The sequence below is a fragment of the Melanostigma gelatinosum genome (genome assembly GCF_949748355.1).
Source record: "Melanostigma gelatinosum genome assembly, chromosome: 20".
Lineage (NCBI taxonomy): Eukaryota > Metazoa > Chordata > Actinopteri > Perciformes > Zoarcidae > Melanostigma > Melanostigma gelatinosum.
Window position 1 is genome coordinate 14903934 of NC_136653.1, and position 16951 is coordinate 14920884.

At 42.9% G+C, this 16951-nt stretch overlaps 1 protein-coding gene across 1 annotated transcript; it reads left to right on the plus strand.

The window, feature by feature from the left end:
- Positions 1 to 5742: 5742 nt before the first annotated feature.
- Positions 5743 to 8850, plus strand: LOC306794079 (phospholipid scramblase 2; the record flags this gene model as incomplete). The annotated part of the gene is made up of 7 exons (XM_079291971.1): positions 5743 to 5786; positions 6245 to 6334; positions 7045 to 7087; positions 7222 to 7442; positions 7567 to 7728; positions 8248 to 8409; positions 8821 to 8850. The coding sequence occupies exons 2-7, from the start codon at positions 6245 to 6247 to the stop codon at positions 8848 to 8850; spliced, it is 708 nt and encodes a 235-aa protein (XP_079148097.1). The 5' UTR covers positions 5743 to 5786.
- Between the last annotated feature and the right edge of the window lie 8101 nt (positions 8851 to 16951).

The following is a 16951-nucleotide window of genomic DNA, read 5'->3' on the forward strand; positions in this document are numbered from 1 at the left end:
CGTGAACCCTCGGCAGGAGGTGGACAGGGCCAGCTTTGAAAAATAACACCTTAGTGATCCCCAGTGTTTTGGGGATGGCTCGTGGTCTGCAGATGGCTCCGGATACTCTCGCTATGGAGGGATGGGACAGACGGGGGGAAGGAAAAAGAGAGCAGAGTTGCCAGTTAATATATCTAAATATGACCTAATCTTGCCACGTTATTGTATTATTCTATTCTAATAATGCTGTTTCAAGATCGCGCATCGAGAGACTGAAAAAAGAATGTGTAATAGTAACAATAGTCCATGCTCAACAAAGCTGTCAACGTGCGCATTAAATTGCAAAGCAAGATGCTCCACGTTTAGCAGTTTTACAACGGTGCCTCCTCTACTCATGATGATCTATGTGAGCTGCAATTAAGTTATACTGGAAAAGCCGCCATCAAAGTTCACACGTGTCCTGCATGTGGCGAGCTAATGTGTGCACGAGAGCGCAGACGTACAGGAACGGGAAGCCCGAAGAGTTTTGTACAGGGGGGAATAAATTACTCCGGGCCCGACAGCAGGTTTTTTTTTCTCTCCAGCAGTCTGGGAGAAGAAAACGGTGCGCTGAACTTTTAACCCCAGGGTTCTGAAATCATTTTTAGCTGCAGCTGACAGTCGGTAACCGGCACTTGACAGCGAGCTCACGAAGGGCTGGTGACACTTTTCCTGCGTTCTCAGCAGGGTCCTCAAATGATCCGGCCCTCGGTGAAGGTGATCGGCTGTTGTGCCGGTTTGTCTTGCCTCTCACTGTGGAATAGAGCATCTTTCCCTCTTCGTGTTAATCAAAAGGAAAATGTCACAGTATGAACGTCCTCTTTTTAGCATCCAGCTAAGGGCCAAAAACAAATATCACTGACAAAAATGAGGGATTTCATTCAAGCGAAGTAGGCAGACTTACTCTAGGAATATTAGTTGTCTTCTTCTTAAACTTTCTTCACTTGTCTCGGAAGGTTTTGTGATGATTGTGTTACAGTATTTCGTATAACAACTCGGCTTACAAAGTCAGCGTGAGTGCCAGTCTGGGGGCTCGGTGCAGAAGACAGTGCCTCGTGAAGGCTTGTGTTGCCTCCAAACAGCTGTGGTGCCTCTTTTGTGTTATTTGGAGGGCCTGTTGCCCCTGCTCTATTCAGGGCTTTCACACCAGTCTCACTCACTTCTCACTCCCTGGGTTCCTCCTCACAGGTCATAAATTAAGCGGGGAGGGAGGGGAGGCTTGAGATCAGAGAAAAAGATCAGTCAGGACCTCATTTCAGTTCAGTTCTTCTAAAAATCACACATTCTGCGATACGACGGCGCCGAAAGAGTCAAAAGTTCCATAAGCAACAGTAAGACGCGGACCTGCTGCTCGGGGGGGCAACTCTCAGATGCAAAGACAAGTCCGTGGATTAAGTTAAGTCAGAGGATTTGGGGACTTATCTACTTGGGGGCCACACTGCTGTTGACACTATACGCTACTTTAATGAGTGGTGTGGCGTCGTGGTTAATGTGGCCACAGCTCATGGCTCAGAGGTGTTGCTAGGCTGTGCATATGTGTGTGTGTCTGTGTGTGTGCATGAGAAGTTGTCCACAATATGGTTACGGTGACAAGCGCTGGGATAACTCATACTGCCTCTCCTGTCAAAACAAAGACTATTGGAAGTGAATGAGGCTGGCAGAGGCGTACTTTAACGGGAGGAAGCTTTTGATGCCGCTGACTTTTATTTTCCGTCATGTGTGGAGATGGCCTCCATTTTCATTTCCACTATTCAGAATCCTTTTTTTTTTTTTAAATGCACCATGATGGACATATTGTATTCAGTATGGTCGACATACTCAAGCCAGCAGCGCATACTGTGACAATGACTTAATGACATGAATAGGGGGAATATTGCACAGCTCAGTAGCTGTATTGCGTGCCATTATCCCTTTGTGGAAAAGAAAGATCAAAATTATGAAATATCATGCAACACATGTGGGACCCATTCAGCGGTATCACAAAACTCCCATTGAAAAAGCGGTTAAATGGCATCGCATGAGGCTGTGTACAGAACCATATGGACGCCTCCACAACTCCTCATTTCATACATGTTTCTTTTGACATCAATAATGCCGCGGTATCCAGTGGCGCTTGGAACACATCCAAAACAATTATAAAGTTGCCGTGGAAACTGAGGTCCTGTGCCAGGGCGAGGCATACTGTCTCTGCTCAGATAACCGCATGGAAAGTCACGGCAAACAAAGCACTTGTCAGGGGCGCAGAAATGGGAGAAATAAAAAAGGGAGGGAGGGAGGGAGGGAGGGAGGGAGGTGAGGGATGGGCAGAGGTGAAGAGACAGAGACGGAATAACAAAAGCGGTGAATGTGGCAATTTTGGACATCCACACATGATGAAAACATGCAGAATAGATTTGCATTTTTTTGTGTGAGCTACAGAGATCATGTATTAGAAAACCCTTGTGATGGGGACGTTCGTAAGCCCTACTGTCCTAACATCCCTACAATAAAAAGTCAGATTCAGGCTGAGAATCAGTGCTTTGTTGAGGTTCAGATAAGGGTTCAATTTGGGCAAGTACAGTCGTACTATGCATGCTTGTGTGTACATAAATACATATTATCATGGCAAACTAACACACAAACCCCTCAGTGACACATGCAATGTTGTGTGCGGAACATCGGGGCCGGTGTAATGTATTGTAACCTTATGCTAACCTAATGAACAAGAGGAGGAAAGCGGTGTAATGGAGGCATTTTCACATTCATCTTTAGGCTCCTCATTATGCGCCGAATATGACAACCTCGTTAGGAGTGCACGAAAGATTACCCGTGCGGGTAAAGAGCACCACCTTAACGCCCCCCCTCCACAAAAAGAAAAAACACAAACACAACAGACATATTGTAAAACAGGTAGAGAGCACAGACTGTACAATTGGTGAGCACACACACACACACACACACACACACACACACACACACACACACACACACACACACACACACACACACACACACACACACACACACACACACACACACACACACACACACACACACACACACACACACACACAACCCCTGGTGGGAGTAACTGGGCTCTTGGAGTCAGGAAGACAATCTGACGGGCTTTCAAAGACCCCTGACTGTCCGGTGTGTTTATTCAGATGGGAGCACAGAACGCCACCATCTCAAAGTCATTGCAGTACTTTGTTTTGATCTCACTGATGAAGAACATGAAGTCTCGGGGTTCTGGTCGGGCAGTTGGGGGTGATAAAAAGGGCCCTCGACGATGCCAACGGTACAGCTTCATCTTACGTGTGATGCACTGTGTTTGAAGCTTAATTAAAGACCTTAAAAAGTTTAAAATGTATATAGCTAATGTAAAAAAACACATAATGTGTCTGCACAGCAGAAAACACACTACTTATTATAAATGCTGCATGTGCTTTCCAGGCTGTGTGAGGTCACTGTAAGCAATTACAGCAACACGAATCAATTAAAACGTGTTTTAGTTGTCTGTGCCTGAAGTGTCAGCAGATCTGTGTGTGAGTCATCATTTGTTCTCATTAGCGTTTCTTGGCGAAATCAGTAGCGCTTGAGGAAATCAGGTAATTTGTATTCGCAAATAAGGATACTCGGCCAAACAACGTTGTGTCATTTGTAACAGGGTAGAAAGTCTATTTGTGGGTGTGTACTGTGTGTACAGCCGTGAGTGTGTGTGTCTATTTGGGACTATTTTGTTTAACAATGAAAAAGGCAATTCCTGCATTAGTCTTGGTAATGGCCATGAGGCCGAGAATCATTAGCTCAACACTGCTCTCCAGTGGATACAAGGTATAACAACACACACACACACACACACACACACACACATGCAGTTCAAGTGTGCATCAGTTGTGTGTTATGAGGATTGTAACAACTTTTATTCAAAATGTGAAACGACCAATGTCACATTTTAGATGTTATGTGATGCAGTGTAAGACTGTGAAAAGGATTTTTACAACCAGGAAAAAAAGGCTCATCTTTCAGTTGTCTTTGAGTCGACATTACCGTTTGCGTTGAACTCATCAGATCACAATGGTGAGCCTGCGGCTGTGTTTTACCATCGTGTCTGGATTGCTGGAGTGTGCAGCTGAGTGACATGGTGCACAGCGTTGTGGTTACCGCAGTCAACAGTTCTTCTCCCGCTGCACAAAACCATAGTGTCTCTCGTAACATGCAATTTGGCAGAACAGATGCGACACAAGCACTGCGGGACATCCGATAGTATGAATATAACCTTCACAGAAGCACAGTGCTGTTCTTGGAGGGTTGCATTCGTTCAGTGTTTATGTTTATATATTGTGTCTACACAGTCCATATTTTTGCTACCATTATTTACAAATGTGTTTTTAATGATGTATACGTGTTGTATGTGAGTCAACTCTTAATATTACATTTACACTTGACTCTTTAATAACAGGTTTATTTTAATGTACTCTTAACCTGTTTGTTTATTCTATTGTACATTTTTCATTATTTTTTCATGATTCAATTCCACAGTTTATTGTTATGCACCAATCACCGAGCTACATTCCTTGTATGTGCAAACATACTTGGCAATAACGCGTTTGATTCATATGCATCCTTATAATCTGCACAGACTCATATTCTAACTGTTAAAATGGGTTGTAGGGATGACCACAGGATCATTAAAACGTACTATCTTCTTAAAACATTTGATTAGGGTTGGAAGTCTGCTTGTGTTGTCTGTCCATAATAGTATTCATGTGCATGTATAAAAGGACATGCTGACCAACGCAGCTATTTATGTAGACCGGCTGCAATCAACGAAGCCGTTAATATCAAGTGCTAAAATGACCAGCATGGTAAATAAACAGAAGTAAATAAATATTAAAACTACCAGCATGTAAATGGGTTACTGCACAGGTAGGCCTGTGTTTTCAAACATACTTTTAAAGTAGACTTTAGGCTTAGAATTTCAACAGAGATATTCATTACATAAAATAGTATTAGTACCTTGCTCAGAGTTGCTCTGAGAAGTTTCCGAAATCACTCTTAAGCTCCTTGCTAGAACATTTTAGGCAGAGTTAGGATCTTTCTGAGAGTATTCACAGAATGTTCATGAATGCAGCACCTGATCTTTGGGTGGATGTTGGATTACAGTTCATTCTTCAATAAAAAAAATGAAGAATCAGTCACGATATGTATTTTCAAGGATACAAAAAGTAAGTCACAACATTGAGCAAAATGACATTACAATTATCTATACTAAAATACAGTACATCATGTGTAGCTGTTGAGGTTGATTATAAACAATGAAACACATTTGGTAAAAACTGAATGTAGTAATATAACATATGATAATATTAAAGTACATTGGAGGTATTATGCTTGCTTGTGTGACATCTAGAGGAGGGAAAACTCAAATCTGTCAATTGCTCAATACTGTAAATAGTTCTGAAACACGGCCAATAAGACCTCTGTTCAGCTTCTAATGTGTGCTTATTAATCCAGATGTTTTTTCATTTGAGCAATGAACAAACCGCGTGTATGTTTTCTACACTGCAGGCTGTGTAATACAACAACTCGGTCCTCACTGATCGTCTGCTGTCTTCTACTATATTTCGTTCTAGCTTTCTGTTGAGCGCTCTTCTACACTGCCGCCTCGCCATTGGCGCATGACAAAAGGGAAGTGCGGTGACGTCGACCAATGAGATTATAGCTTTATTCCGTGGGCTTGGTTCCGGAGTGGTCTGTTATTATTTGGAGTAGCAGGTGAAATCTCGGTGAGTAATCTTGATCGCGATGAAACGGCTGTATGTTTCGGAACATAAACGGCACAGGCTGTGACGTAAGGGTCCTTTTGTCGGTAGTTCGTCGCTTCTAACAACTCGCCGTCTCCCTTGAATATTTTAGGGAGGTAGATCCAAACCTCGGGCGCGCGCTCTCTTCTCTCTTTACGAGCGGACGCAACATTCTCATCTTGTAAATATCACACTCTTCTTAAAACAATCAGTTCCAGAGATCCGCACTAATGCCCTACATATTGGACACGAGAGGCGCTGCGCGTGTCGGTTTTAGGCCCGTTTGTTGAAAGCCAAACGGAGTCAGCGTTCTCGTGTTGTCGTCTTCCCGTCAGAAGCCCCGTCACGTCCCGATACCACCGAGATTATCCGTGTCGGTCCCTAAAGAAGCACGCGATGGCGCTGTGTCTCACTCTACTAATCATGCCATGTATCAACAGATGTCGTTCCAGGCGGACAACATGAATATGTACGATGTGCCCAACCCTGAAATACCAGGCTGTCCCCCGGGATTAGAATACCTGACCCAGGTAGGAAAGGAAGCAGTTTAAGTCTTTGTTTTCTAAATGTTGGTGACATTTAGTCCACGACCCACATGATGTCTGTTCATTAAGGGCAGAGGAAATGAGCAAGTATCACTGACTCTTTTCATTCCCTAATTATTGAACATCATCGGATCACGTTTAGAATACAATACCACCAAATAGTCCCGTGACAGTAGAGGCGTTGGTTTGAAAACATATTTCACACCCTAAATCTGAATATATGGATACTATAATGGAGTGATGCTGCAAGAGATGGGCCTTTTTTTTTCCCTGGAAAGACATTTTAACATGTCACAGTCGGAAAAAAAGGTGTAAATAATTAAATAGAAGAAGCTGCTTCAGTTTCAGGGCCCGGCTATTGTGCATGCTGACTCACTGGCATGGTTCACTGGGGCACATCAACAGCACAGGGCCATCTTTAATGTCAACAACAACAGCTGTGCTATGACAAGAGAACTGGTCCACTGTAAAAAAAAAAGAAAGATCTGAAACCCAGAAGCTGTGGGCCTACTGCAATTCCTCTGTTGGAGTATTTATACACATTAGTGGTGCTTTAGAAGTACATAATGTCCACACAAAAATATATATATACAAGACTAGTGACAAACTCCACTCCCTTCCCACTGAACCGCTGCATTGAACAGACAGAAATGAATCCAGTTGAATCCAGTGCATGTGGTTGTGTTGTTTTCCAGGTGGATCAGCTGCTCATCAAACAGAAAGTTGAGCTTGTTGAAGGTACAGTATGGAAACACGCATCGGCTTCTGAGACATTCCATAATTCATGCTGCTAGTTATGTTGAGTACACATTGGTTTAGCATGGGTCTGGATAGCGACGACATCTCGTTGTGCGTGTCATTCGTCCACGCAGCCCTCGTCGGCTTCGAAAGCAACAACAAATACGAAGTCCGCAACAGCCTGGGTCAGAACGTGTTCTACGCCGTCGAGGAGAACGACTGCCTGAGCCGACAGTGCTGCGGCCCCTTGCGCTCCTTCACCATCCACGTCCTTGACAATTTTGGACAGGAGGTCATCACCGTCACCAGGCCGCTCAAGTGCATGTCGTGCTGCTTCCCTTGCTGTCTACAAGAGGTGGGTGAGACCACGTTTTAACATGAGATTATAGTGTTCAAGGTGTTTTTTTTGTGTTCACCATTATCCGTTTCTTGTGAGGATGTGGCCACGAATCACACTCTTGTTACAATCCCTCACTCAGCTGGAGGTGCAGTCCCCCCCTGGTAACACAGTGGGCTACGTTAAACAACAGTGGCACCCGTTCTCCCCCAAATTCATCGTCACCGACGAACACTCCGAGCCTGTGCTGAAGATCCACGGGCCCTTCTGTGGATGGAGCTGCCTGCCAGATGTCGACTTTGAGGTGGGTTTATCTCAACACAGAGATCCATTAAACTTGTGAAAACAGAACGGGACACGGTAACATTCTGGCCCTCTGGACATTTTTGAAAGGGATCGTCCTCGTGCTCCGAAGCAGGAAATATGTTTCCCATCAGAGCGTGCCGTAGCTGGGATGAAGCCGCCGCACAGGCCACGCTCTTGTGTGGCACAGTGTGGCCATTGTTGCACGGCTCAGCTGGTTTTATTAGATTGAGCAGTGAAGGGGATTTGGGTCAGTGACACAGACCTTTTTACCAGACCCACAGGAGGGGGAAGTGAAGCATGATATTACCATCCCGGTTCTTCCCTCGCTGCTTTGAAGTCATTACTGGGATAGATAATTCAAGTTACTGTGGCAGAGGGCAAAAAAGCTGAATTTGGATGGGATCGTGAATTGTTCCGTGATCTCCCTCCAATACAACCAAAACCGGTTCAGGGATTGATCTTCATCCTAATGCAACACATGTCTGCATTCTGTCCTCTCTGTAAACTCTTTCCGCAGGTTTTGACGATGGATGAAGTCAGTAAGATTGGGAAAATCAGTAAGCAGTGGACAGGGCTTCTTCGGGAGGTGTTCACAGACTCAGACAACTTTGGCATCCAGTTCCCCATGGACCTGGACGTGAGGATGAAGGCTGTAATGATCGGTGCATGTTTTCTCATTGTAAGTAAAGCAAAAGGCATTTTTTTTACTGGGTCTTTAGTTGTTTTTCAACATCAACAAAAGTTAAAAAATTCCTGAGCCATTGCCGTGGCTGTTTCAAATGCACTAGCCTCATATGACCTAACTTTCATGGGGAATGATGTCGTTCACTTCAATGCTAGTCGGACCTTTGTGTTCCTACCACTTAATGCACCACTTACTGTATGTAGCCTACAGTTTGCGGGATGTTCTGCAGTATCGTGACCCACATTTGCTAAAATCTCAGGTCGTTTTCTCAGCTAACTTGGCAGCGACCAGCGATCAGTGGATGCATTCTAACCCCTCCGGATCTATTTTAACCCCATGTTGGTATGCTGTGTCAATGAAATGCATTTGCCATTAACACTTTATTCGTGCTGCTTCTCTCCACAGGATTTCATGTTCTTTGAGAGTAATAACTAGGAGCCAAACAGGAGATGTCGGCATACAAACATTGCTGGAAGAACAAAGCCACGATGATCGGCCCCTAACGTAGAACAACCTTCAAAACAGATCACTTAAAGGAAGTACCAAGTTGCCGAAATGCTAACATTTTGCATGAACAATGAAGCGGAAGGTTTCTTTTAGTCTTAGTTGCTCGGGTTGGTTGTTAAAACATGTTGCTGGGTTGTGAATGCACAGCGCAGTGGTTTTAAGACGATGTTTGCGAGGAGGTTTACGTTGGTGTTTACATTATGGTCGCGGGGCCCATCTGGACCCAGAACCTTTCGTTACTACTTTTAAAAAAAACAACTAAAAACTTGAATAGTAGGATAACATCCATATACAAGTACATGAAAAGGGAACAACATTGCAAGCAAGTGCTGTTATACAGTTTGTGAGAGAGACTCATTATATGCCAAATAGCACCTGTTTAATTTGGTCATATTAATAATCAAGATGTTAATTTATAGAGAACACTATGCTTATAGCTAACGACTTGTGTATTGTATCCGTTTCTAGCTCAGATATTCAAAGCCCTTATTTATTGATTTATATTTTGGTCTGTTAAACAATTTGTCAACATGCATTAATGTGTGTGTGTGTGTGTGTGTGTGTGTGTCTGTGTGCTATGAGTGTACTAATGCGTTTTAACTGAAACAAACTACCATAGGATTACAGTAATATGATTTATGAAGGAATGGGTTATGGATCTCGATGTGTCCCAGTCTTGTCCACATGAGGGAGCTAGCTTTTCATTTAACAATAACCTGACTCAGCCCAAACGGACAAACTCAATATGTGCTTATGCCATAGGTTTTTATTGAAATACTAGTTTCTGATAACATCGTATATTTTCAGACAAACTCAGGTTGAAATGCATGCTACTTTATTGTGATGATGGCTACTGCTTGCTCCAGGAAATACACACCTGCACCTGATACCATGAACATAAAGATAAAGTCATCTTTTGCAGGAGACTTTGTACGTTAAATCATCTAAATATAACGACGTCATACATGTGTCACAAATGCAAGAGTAAAATTTAAAAAAGGATTTAATGATTGGGGGTCATCAGTGTGATTAGGGATGGTAAAAGTAAAGTATTGTAGCAAAGACATCATCTATGTGCTACATCAACATTAAGGCCATTAAGAGCTCTTTTGTAGCACCATGATAACGTGTGTCCTCAGTTGTTTAGGAAAACTAAATAAAAACACCCATCTTAAGTTATTTTCAAACAGATATTAAGTGTTAAAAGCTTTTAAGGCTTATTTTTGTAAAACAAAGTATAACAAACTGCCATTTGGAAGAGCTAATATTTGTGTTGACTTAACTATTCTTGTGTTAACAGTTTAATTGTGTTTGACTTGATTTTAAGACTAAATACTAAGTACTGAAGAATGAGTGGATGGTTCTCGCAGTGGACAACTGAGTAAATTTGAAATACCTTCTCGCCATTAAGATTGATCATTTGGTTGAATGTATTAACAGTAGAAGATGCTGGTGCTACGTCCTCTGAAGCCCCTTCGGTTGTGTTTAAAAGCCCAAAATGAAAGCCAGAATGTGATACAAAGGGAGCTATTCCAAGTCAACTATGTATTTAAAAGAACCATACTTTTGCACTAACGCTGTCAATTACTTTTAAGTCATGCAATGAATGCAAACAAACTCTGTGAGCTCAGCTGAAATTGTGCAAATAGTCCATGGAAACACTTCAATTAAAAAAATATATATATATATATTGTGATGTGTGCAGTTCTTTTGGGTTCTGATTCTTTAATCACCACCTCCATTCATCATCACAACCCACTGACCCTCAAAAGAGACCTTGTACATCAGTACCAGTTACTCTGGACCTCCAGTCCTTTCCATGCGGTTTGACACTGGCGCTGTTGCAATGGTCAGACTGTGGTCATGTGAAACCACTCCGCTGTGCTCGTTAATTAATTCACCAGCTGCTGTGATTGCCACCGTGACATTCTTAAAAGGCTCTCATGAAATGTGATTTATTTTGCTGCTGCAAAAAAAAAAAATCCGGCCTGTAGAGTACAGATTTTCATTCGCCTGTCGATGGGTCTGATGACAGTGAGCAGTCGTTCGTAGAACACAAAGAAAGTTAAGAGCACGGTCTAGACCCGCTCTTATAACTGTGTGGACTACAAATGATTTGAGGCCATAGGTCACATGAATACACTGCTCTATCTCACACAGGGGATTTCTGTGAGTCATGGCAGAGCCACCTTTTGTGATAATAACACATCGCTTGGCATGACTTTCTGGAAGACATTGCGCTGCTCTGAGTGCTTTAGTTACATTAAGCTGTGGTTGGAAAACAATAAGAAGTGTGTAGCCAATGTACAAGGAGGGCCAGAGAGTACCTGGGGTAGGGATCGGTTCTTTTTCCATTTTCATGTGATCATAGGAACATTTGTAGTCCCGGTAGCGGCGCGGCTTTTAGTCCAGCACATTGGTCCAGAGGTAAACGTCTCAGCAGCTCGTGGTGGAGTATCATGACATCTGGTACAGATATCTTCATGTCCGGAGGATGAATCCTAATGAATTTCACTCGAGCGCAACTAATGGGTCAAAGTTTCTATCCTGAGAAAAGTCTCAACATCTGCTGGATGGATTGGCACAACGTTTAGTACAGACAGTCATCGTTCCCAGAGGATGACGTCAATGTAATCTGGTGACATTTGTGGTTGTGAGTTATTATTGGATAGATTGTCGTGAAATTTGGTACAAACATTCATGATCCCCACAGGATGAACCAAACACCATTGGTAATCCCTTCAATTATTGTCTATTCTCTTATAAGGCCAAATTTCTTATTTGTGCAATACTTTCATTTATGAGCAAATAACCTGCAAAACGAATGGCATCGCAATCAACCTCAGCTGTACTCTGTGTTTTGGTGGTATTAGCAAATAACAAAATTAAAAAGTTATTTTTTGTGGTACAGGGGATGAATATAAAACTTTAAATGGGTGCATTTTGTATTTCTTCTACATACGTTTTGTCTTTTAATCAGGCTATGTGTTTTATTGCTGTATGGTGATGGGACTGACTAAACTTGTTATGTCCCACCCCTGCCTTCTCCTCATTGGACCTCACGCCCCATCTTGGCAAATGAATAGTTGCATCGGCTACAGTGATGTGCTCCTGGTGGACATGCTTCACAGTCCCTACAGGAAAGACACTCGTCCAAATTCCATGTTTATTTCTCATCGTTGCAGCTGTCATAGCCACAGTGCATGTTGGCTGAGCCTACTACACAGCTTTCTACACAGACTGTAACGTAAAGGTACCTTTCAGCCAAGTTTTGTCAGTTGTAAATTTGTTTGGTACCATAAAGTGTAAACTCTCACCTTTGAACTCCTAGTGACCCCGCTCTTCAGTTCTGCACTGGGAACTTTGCCCGACTACAAGTCAGTACAGGAGCAGCTGTGTTCAGCAAAGATAAGTGACTCAGCGTTTCCTCCTTTTTGGATAGACTGTGGTCTCCACATCCCGTTCACCCTCTCTAGGGGTGCTCTGTAACAGGATGTATATTTCTGGATTCGCAGGAATTGTGCAGGCAGATGAAAGCATGTTTGGTATGAATTAAAACACCCAGATGAACAACAGACAAGTGATGTCACTGATGTCATTCCAGCAGTGATTTGTTGGCTTACTTCCCAGACTGAGAAAAACACGTTTTCTTTTTGTCACAATCGATTTAAAAAGGACTTCCCTTATAATGAAACACATATTGAAACTGTGCAGCCCAAAACCAATGATTAGTAATTCATGTGTTACAGTAAATGTCTTGATGTCAGAAGGGGTTGGTTAGACAAGCGGGTTTTACGGCAGGTTGCTAACAAACAACAAACAACTTCAACGTGCTTTGATTCTGTGCTTGCAGAAGTTGGAGCAGCCGGCCTCTTGGTTTAATCCGTTTACACACATTCAGGAGCTGTGGGCTGAGGCTCTTCTGTTGTTCGTTTCATTCGGACTTCTGGGTTGAATTCCTGCGCACATCTTGGGTATGAATTTAAATGGCGAGACTCATGGGGACCGTTTTCCATAAACAAGTCCTGTAAGGTTTGCGATAACTATGTTTAAACTCTAGCCGTCTTTCTAGCCAACACGGAGGAAAAAAGTATTCTCCTCACCGTACTTTTGGAGCCCAACACACACAGACCTACAAATAGTGAGTGCAGTTTGCTCACTACAGACAGCACACAGGATCTGGAATTTCTGATGCTTTCAACCCACTGTGAGAAACAAACGTCTGAGGCAACGTGTGTGCAAACGCAGCCAAGGAAAACACCATAGACACACAATCAGGGGCAAAGAGAGCAGACTAATATAAAATGGGGGATGGGTCGTTACTTTTACACGAGCATTCCTGAGAACAAATCAAAGGCTGGAGACATGTTGGACCTCACTAGTCTCCTAGAAGTGACTTGGTAGGAAACATACTGCTGCTTACGTTACAGTTGTTTTAATCAACAGACTGGATTGAGGAATAAAAGTAGTTGATTTGTTCTACAATACATGCTCCTTGGCAATTAAAGCATGAATAGTGTATTTTAATGAAGCCAAATCGAATCAAAACCTAACCTTTAGGTGCGTAAGTGGCTAGTCCTAACAACATGTGGGACACAGAACCCGAGTCTACGTTGTCAAAGTCCTGAGCTTCTTGGGAAAATAAAGATGTCACCCTTCCTGCATTTGAAAACCGCCATCCAGGCAACCGTTTCCTCCAAACTGTATTTGACTAAGCAAATTAGAAATGTGCAAATGTATTTTTAGGATAATGAAGGCGGTACTGGAAGGACAGCATAATGCGAGGTTGAATCCTCTTCTCCTTGACCTACTTCTGCGATGTTTTTTTTTAAAGCCTTGTGGTTTTAACATGGCGGCCTAATGATGACATTCAAATGAAAGGCCAGCAAAGGAGCTTATTATGGGTAATTTTCAAGGAACGCTGCTCCCAAGCTCGTCTGTGCAGTACAAATACAAATTTATAGGACCGAAAATCACACAGGTTTGAAAATTGCAAAAAAAATATTCATTGTAATATAATTTGCTGCTTAATTCTTCACAGTAAAATTGTGGTCTGAGACAATAGAAGGCAGACCTCCCATGATCAAAGTGATTAAATCCCCTTTCCCCTTCTGTGGCCAGACTCTAGGCCGACAGTAAAATCTACTTGCTGTGCTTGTTAAACTTCTTGGTCTCAGATTAAATGCAGTGTTGATGAAACCCCTTCCTAGCTACCTCTAGACCACCCCCTGAGCCAATGGATGCCCCGTGGCCTCTAAGTGGGACCAGCGTAGACAGAACTGAGCCGGGGGAAGACGTAAAGATAAATCACCAGGAAGATGAGCGGGTGAGCGAAAGGAGTGCTGCCCCCTTTCATTGATCTGGAGTCGTATTTAAACTTTCTGATGAGTGATCAAAGCATTTGGGATAAAAATAAAAAACCCATTCTTTAACAATCATGGTGCAATTGTGGGTTCCTGAGCAAGGTTTAGAGGACCAAGTGTCTAGGATAAGTGACTCACCAGTGCAATTGCAAAACCATCCGGTTGTACCACTAAAAGAGGGTCAAAAATAGAAAAGTCTAAGGTGTGTCCAAACCACTGACCGTTGTGTGCTTTTGGTTTAGATATCACCTAAAGTAGCACACTGGCAGAGATGAAAGGGTCAACATGTCCTTTAGATTATATGCTCGCCATTATTGATGGTAGTCTAAAGGAAGAAAAAGTGAATGAATGGAGGAATAATTGCAGCTTCATATTCCCATCTGTTGCTTTTCTCATGAGTTCTTCATCATATGCACTTCTAGTTCAACAGTGGGCATCTCCTTCATAGTGTGCCTCCCCATGCAATCATGCGTTTCTCCTTTGGGCTTGATTAAATGTAAACGGCGCCTGCAAACCCACCGTCTCGACCACAACAGTGCTGGAAATAGAAGGACGGTCTGCTGTTGTCATAGAGCTGGAACACTGTTTAGTCCTTTTCTCTAATGCGAGGACAAGCAGAGGGCCGGAGGCCTGTGTGTTGTATTTGGCACTGAAATAAGCCAGAACTAAAAAGCAGACTCCAGAGCACACCACCTGTGCTGTCGGAGGGTTCCAAACACTCCTTTTAAGGTTTGATAAACAGCTGTAGTTAGCTGGACGTTCATGCGTGCTGTAGTCCAAAGGCTGCTGCCGTCTACCGATACCCAGGCTGATATGGTGTGGGGATAATTATGTGCAGGTGTCCCTGATGAGTTCCTGGCTTTCTCTCCCGTCCTCACCCACCACAGCAGTCTCCCGGTCTCTTTATTCTGTAAGTGCCTATTTTTGTGTAATTAAGTGTAATTTTCTCACCCACACCACATGCATCTCACATTAAAACATGTCAGCAGTGTCACGGCTGCCACCATGAGCTCTTAACACGTGTCACACTCGTGATTTTGAAAATCACGAGTCCATAAAAAGGTAAAAAACTACAATGCCCTAGTGTTTTTTTTTTGTAGGCTACAGTATTTCACAGCTCCAGGTTCAGGCCTCAGGATGGGGTGTCAAACAGTCAAACAGTCAAACAGTCAAACAGCTCATAAAACCTCTGGACATTTATCAGCGGGTAACAAACTCCAGAGGACATTTCCAAATGTACGGTGGGCGTTCAGACTCGAGCCAGTGAATTGAAGCAAGACATAGCTTCTTCGTCGGTGCGCTGCCAAGATGCAGCATGACGTTCTGTACTGCAAACACTTACATTTTCCAGCTGCACCAAAACACAGCGACAGAATCCCAGCTAGATATTTGACGTTACTTTCTACACACTTTCTTTAAGGCTTGTTTTGATTGCAAATAGTAGGTTTGATACCTTTACAAATCTGTGTTTTTTCTGTGCTTCACCATAGGTAAGATTGCCTTTCTTTGTTTAAAGTTAAGGCAGCAGACTCAAGGTGGTAGTTTTATCATGGCTCACTTACAGTAAATGCCAATTGCAAGCTGAATTGCTTTAAAAAAAAATAGAACTGTTAAAGACCAAGTCAAGTAGTCTGTTTTCTGGCACGGCTCCACACACTGGGTTTATCGGGGCCTCTCTGGAAATACATAATTCATCTCGTAAAAAACGTTGCCTTCTACTCCCTCTGCATTCAAAAACCATGAACCCTGGTGATGTCATTAAGTACAACAATCTGGGCACGGTGTGCAAAGTATTTGCCAGACAGGAATGGTTTGTGCCCGGGGGGAGGGGGGGATGTCTGTGACTCCTAAAAAGGAATGAGAGAAAGCATTGGTGTGAGGGTCAGCTGACACCCTCATACAACTGTTGATGGAAGCTTTTTATGTTGAAGTCTAATGTTTGGCTCCTGTTTTCCTCTTCATTTCTCCCTCCTGTGTATGTGTGCAGGACTAACATCTGAGAAACGTGTTTTTGGTTTGATGCCAGAAATAAGGTCTGGGGTTAACACAAGCTTAAGAGATTTTAACGTGTTGTTCTATGACGTACAATAAGTCAGTAAATACCACATTCGTGAAACTTGAAGCTTTTACGTGTCTTGAATAAGGCAGTTGCTAACAAGTGGCTAAATGAGACGACTAAACGCCAGCAGCAGTCATCCCTGCAGCACTCTCGGCTAGAATTGTATTCTATTTTATTAATTCAGTTTATATTTACCACCGTTAAACTACAATTACTGTCATTATAGCTTTCAACTGTACTTTATTGCGTGTTTCATCATTTTATTGCCCAGCGTGCATTGGTCTACAATTTGCTGAATTGCTTCTTTTCTGTCGTTTTGCCAGACCACAGTTTATCTGTTGAATTGTATCAGCTCTTCAGTCATCTGTGAGGCACTTTGATCTGCACTAACCTGTAGGAAAGACAAATACAGTTTGACATAATAGTTACTTCTTCGTTTTGCTGAAACAAAGTATTCTTGCACTGTGGTATTTATACTTTAACTGATGTAAAGGGGGAGGGGACCATGGGGGAGGGATAGAATGAGTAACAGTTAAGGGGAGAGGGGGGTCAAATACAGCTGTGCTGAGTAACACTTTCGCGCAGGACGTCCCAGCGTCAGGGCTGA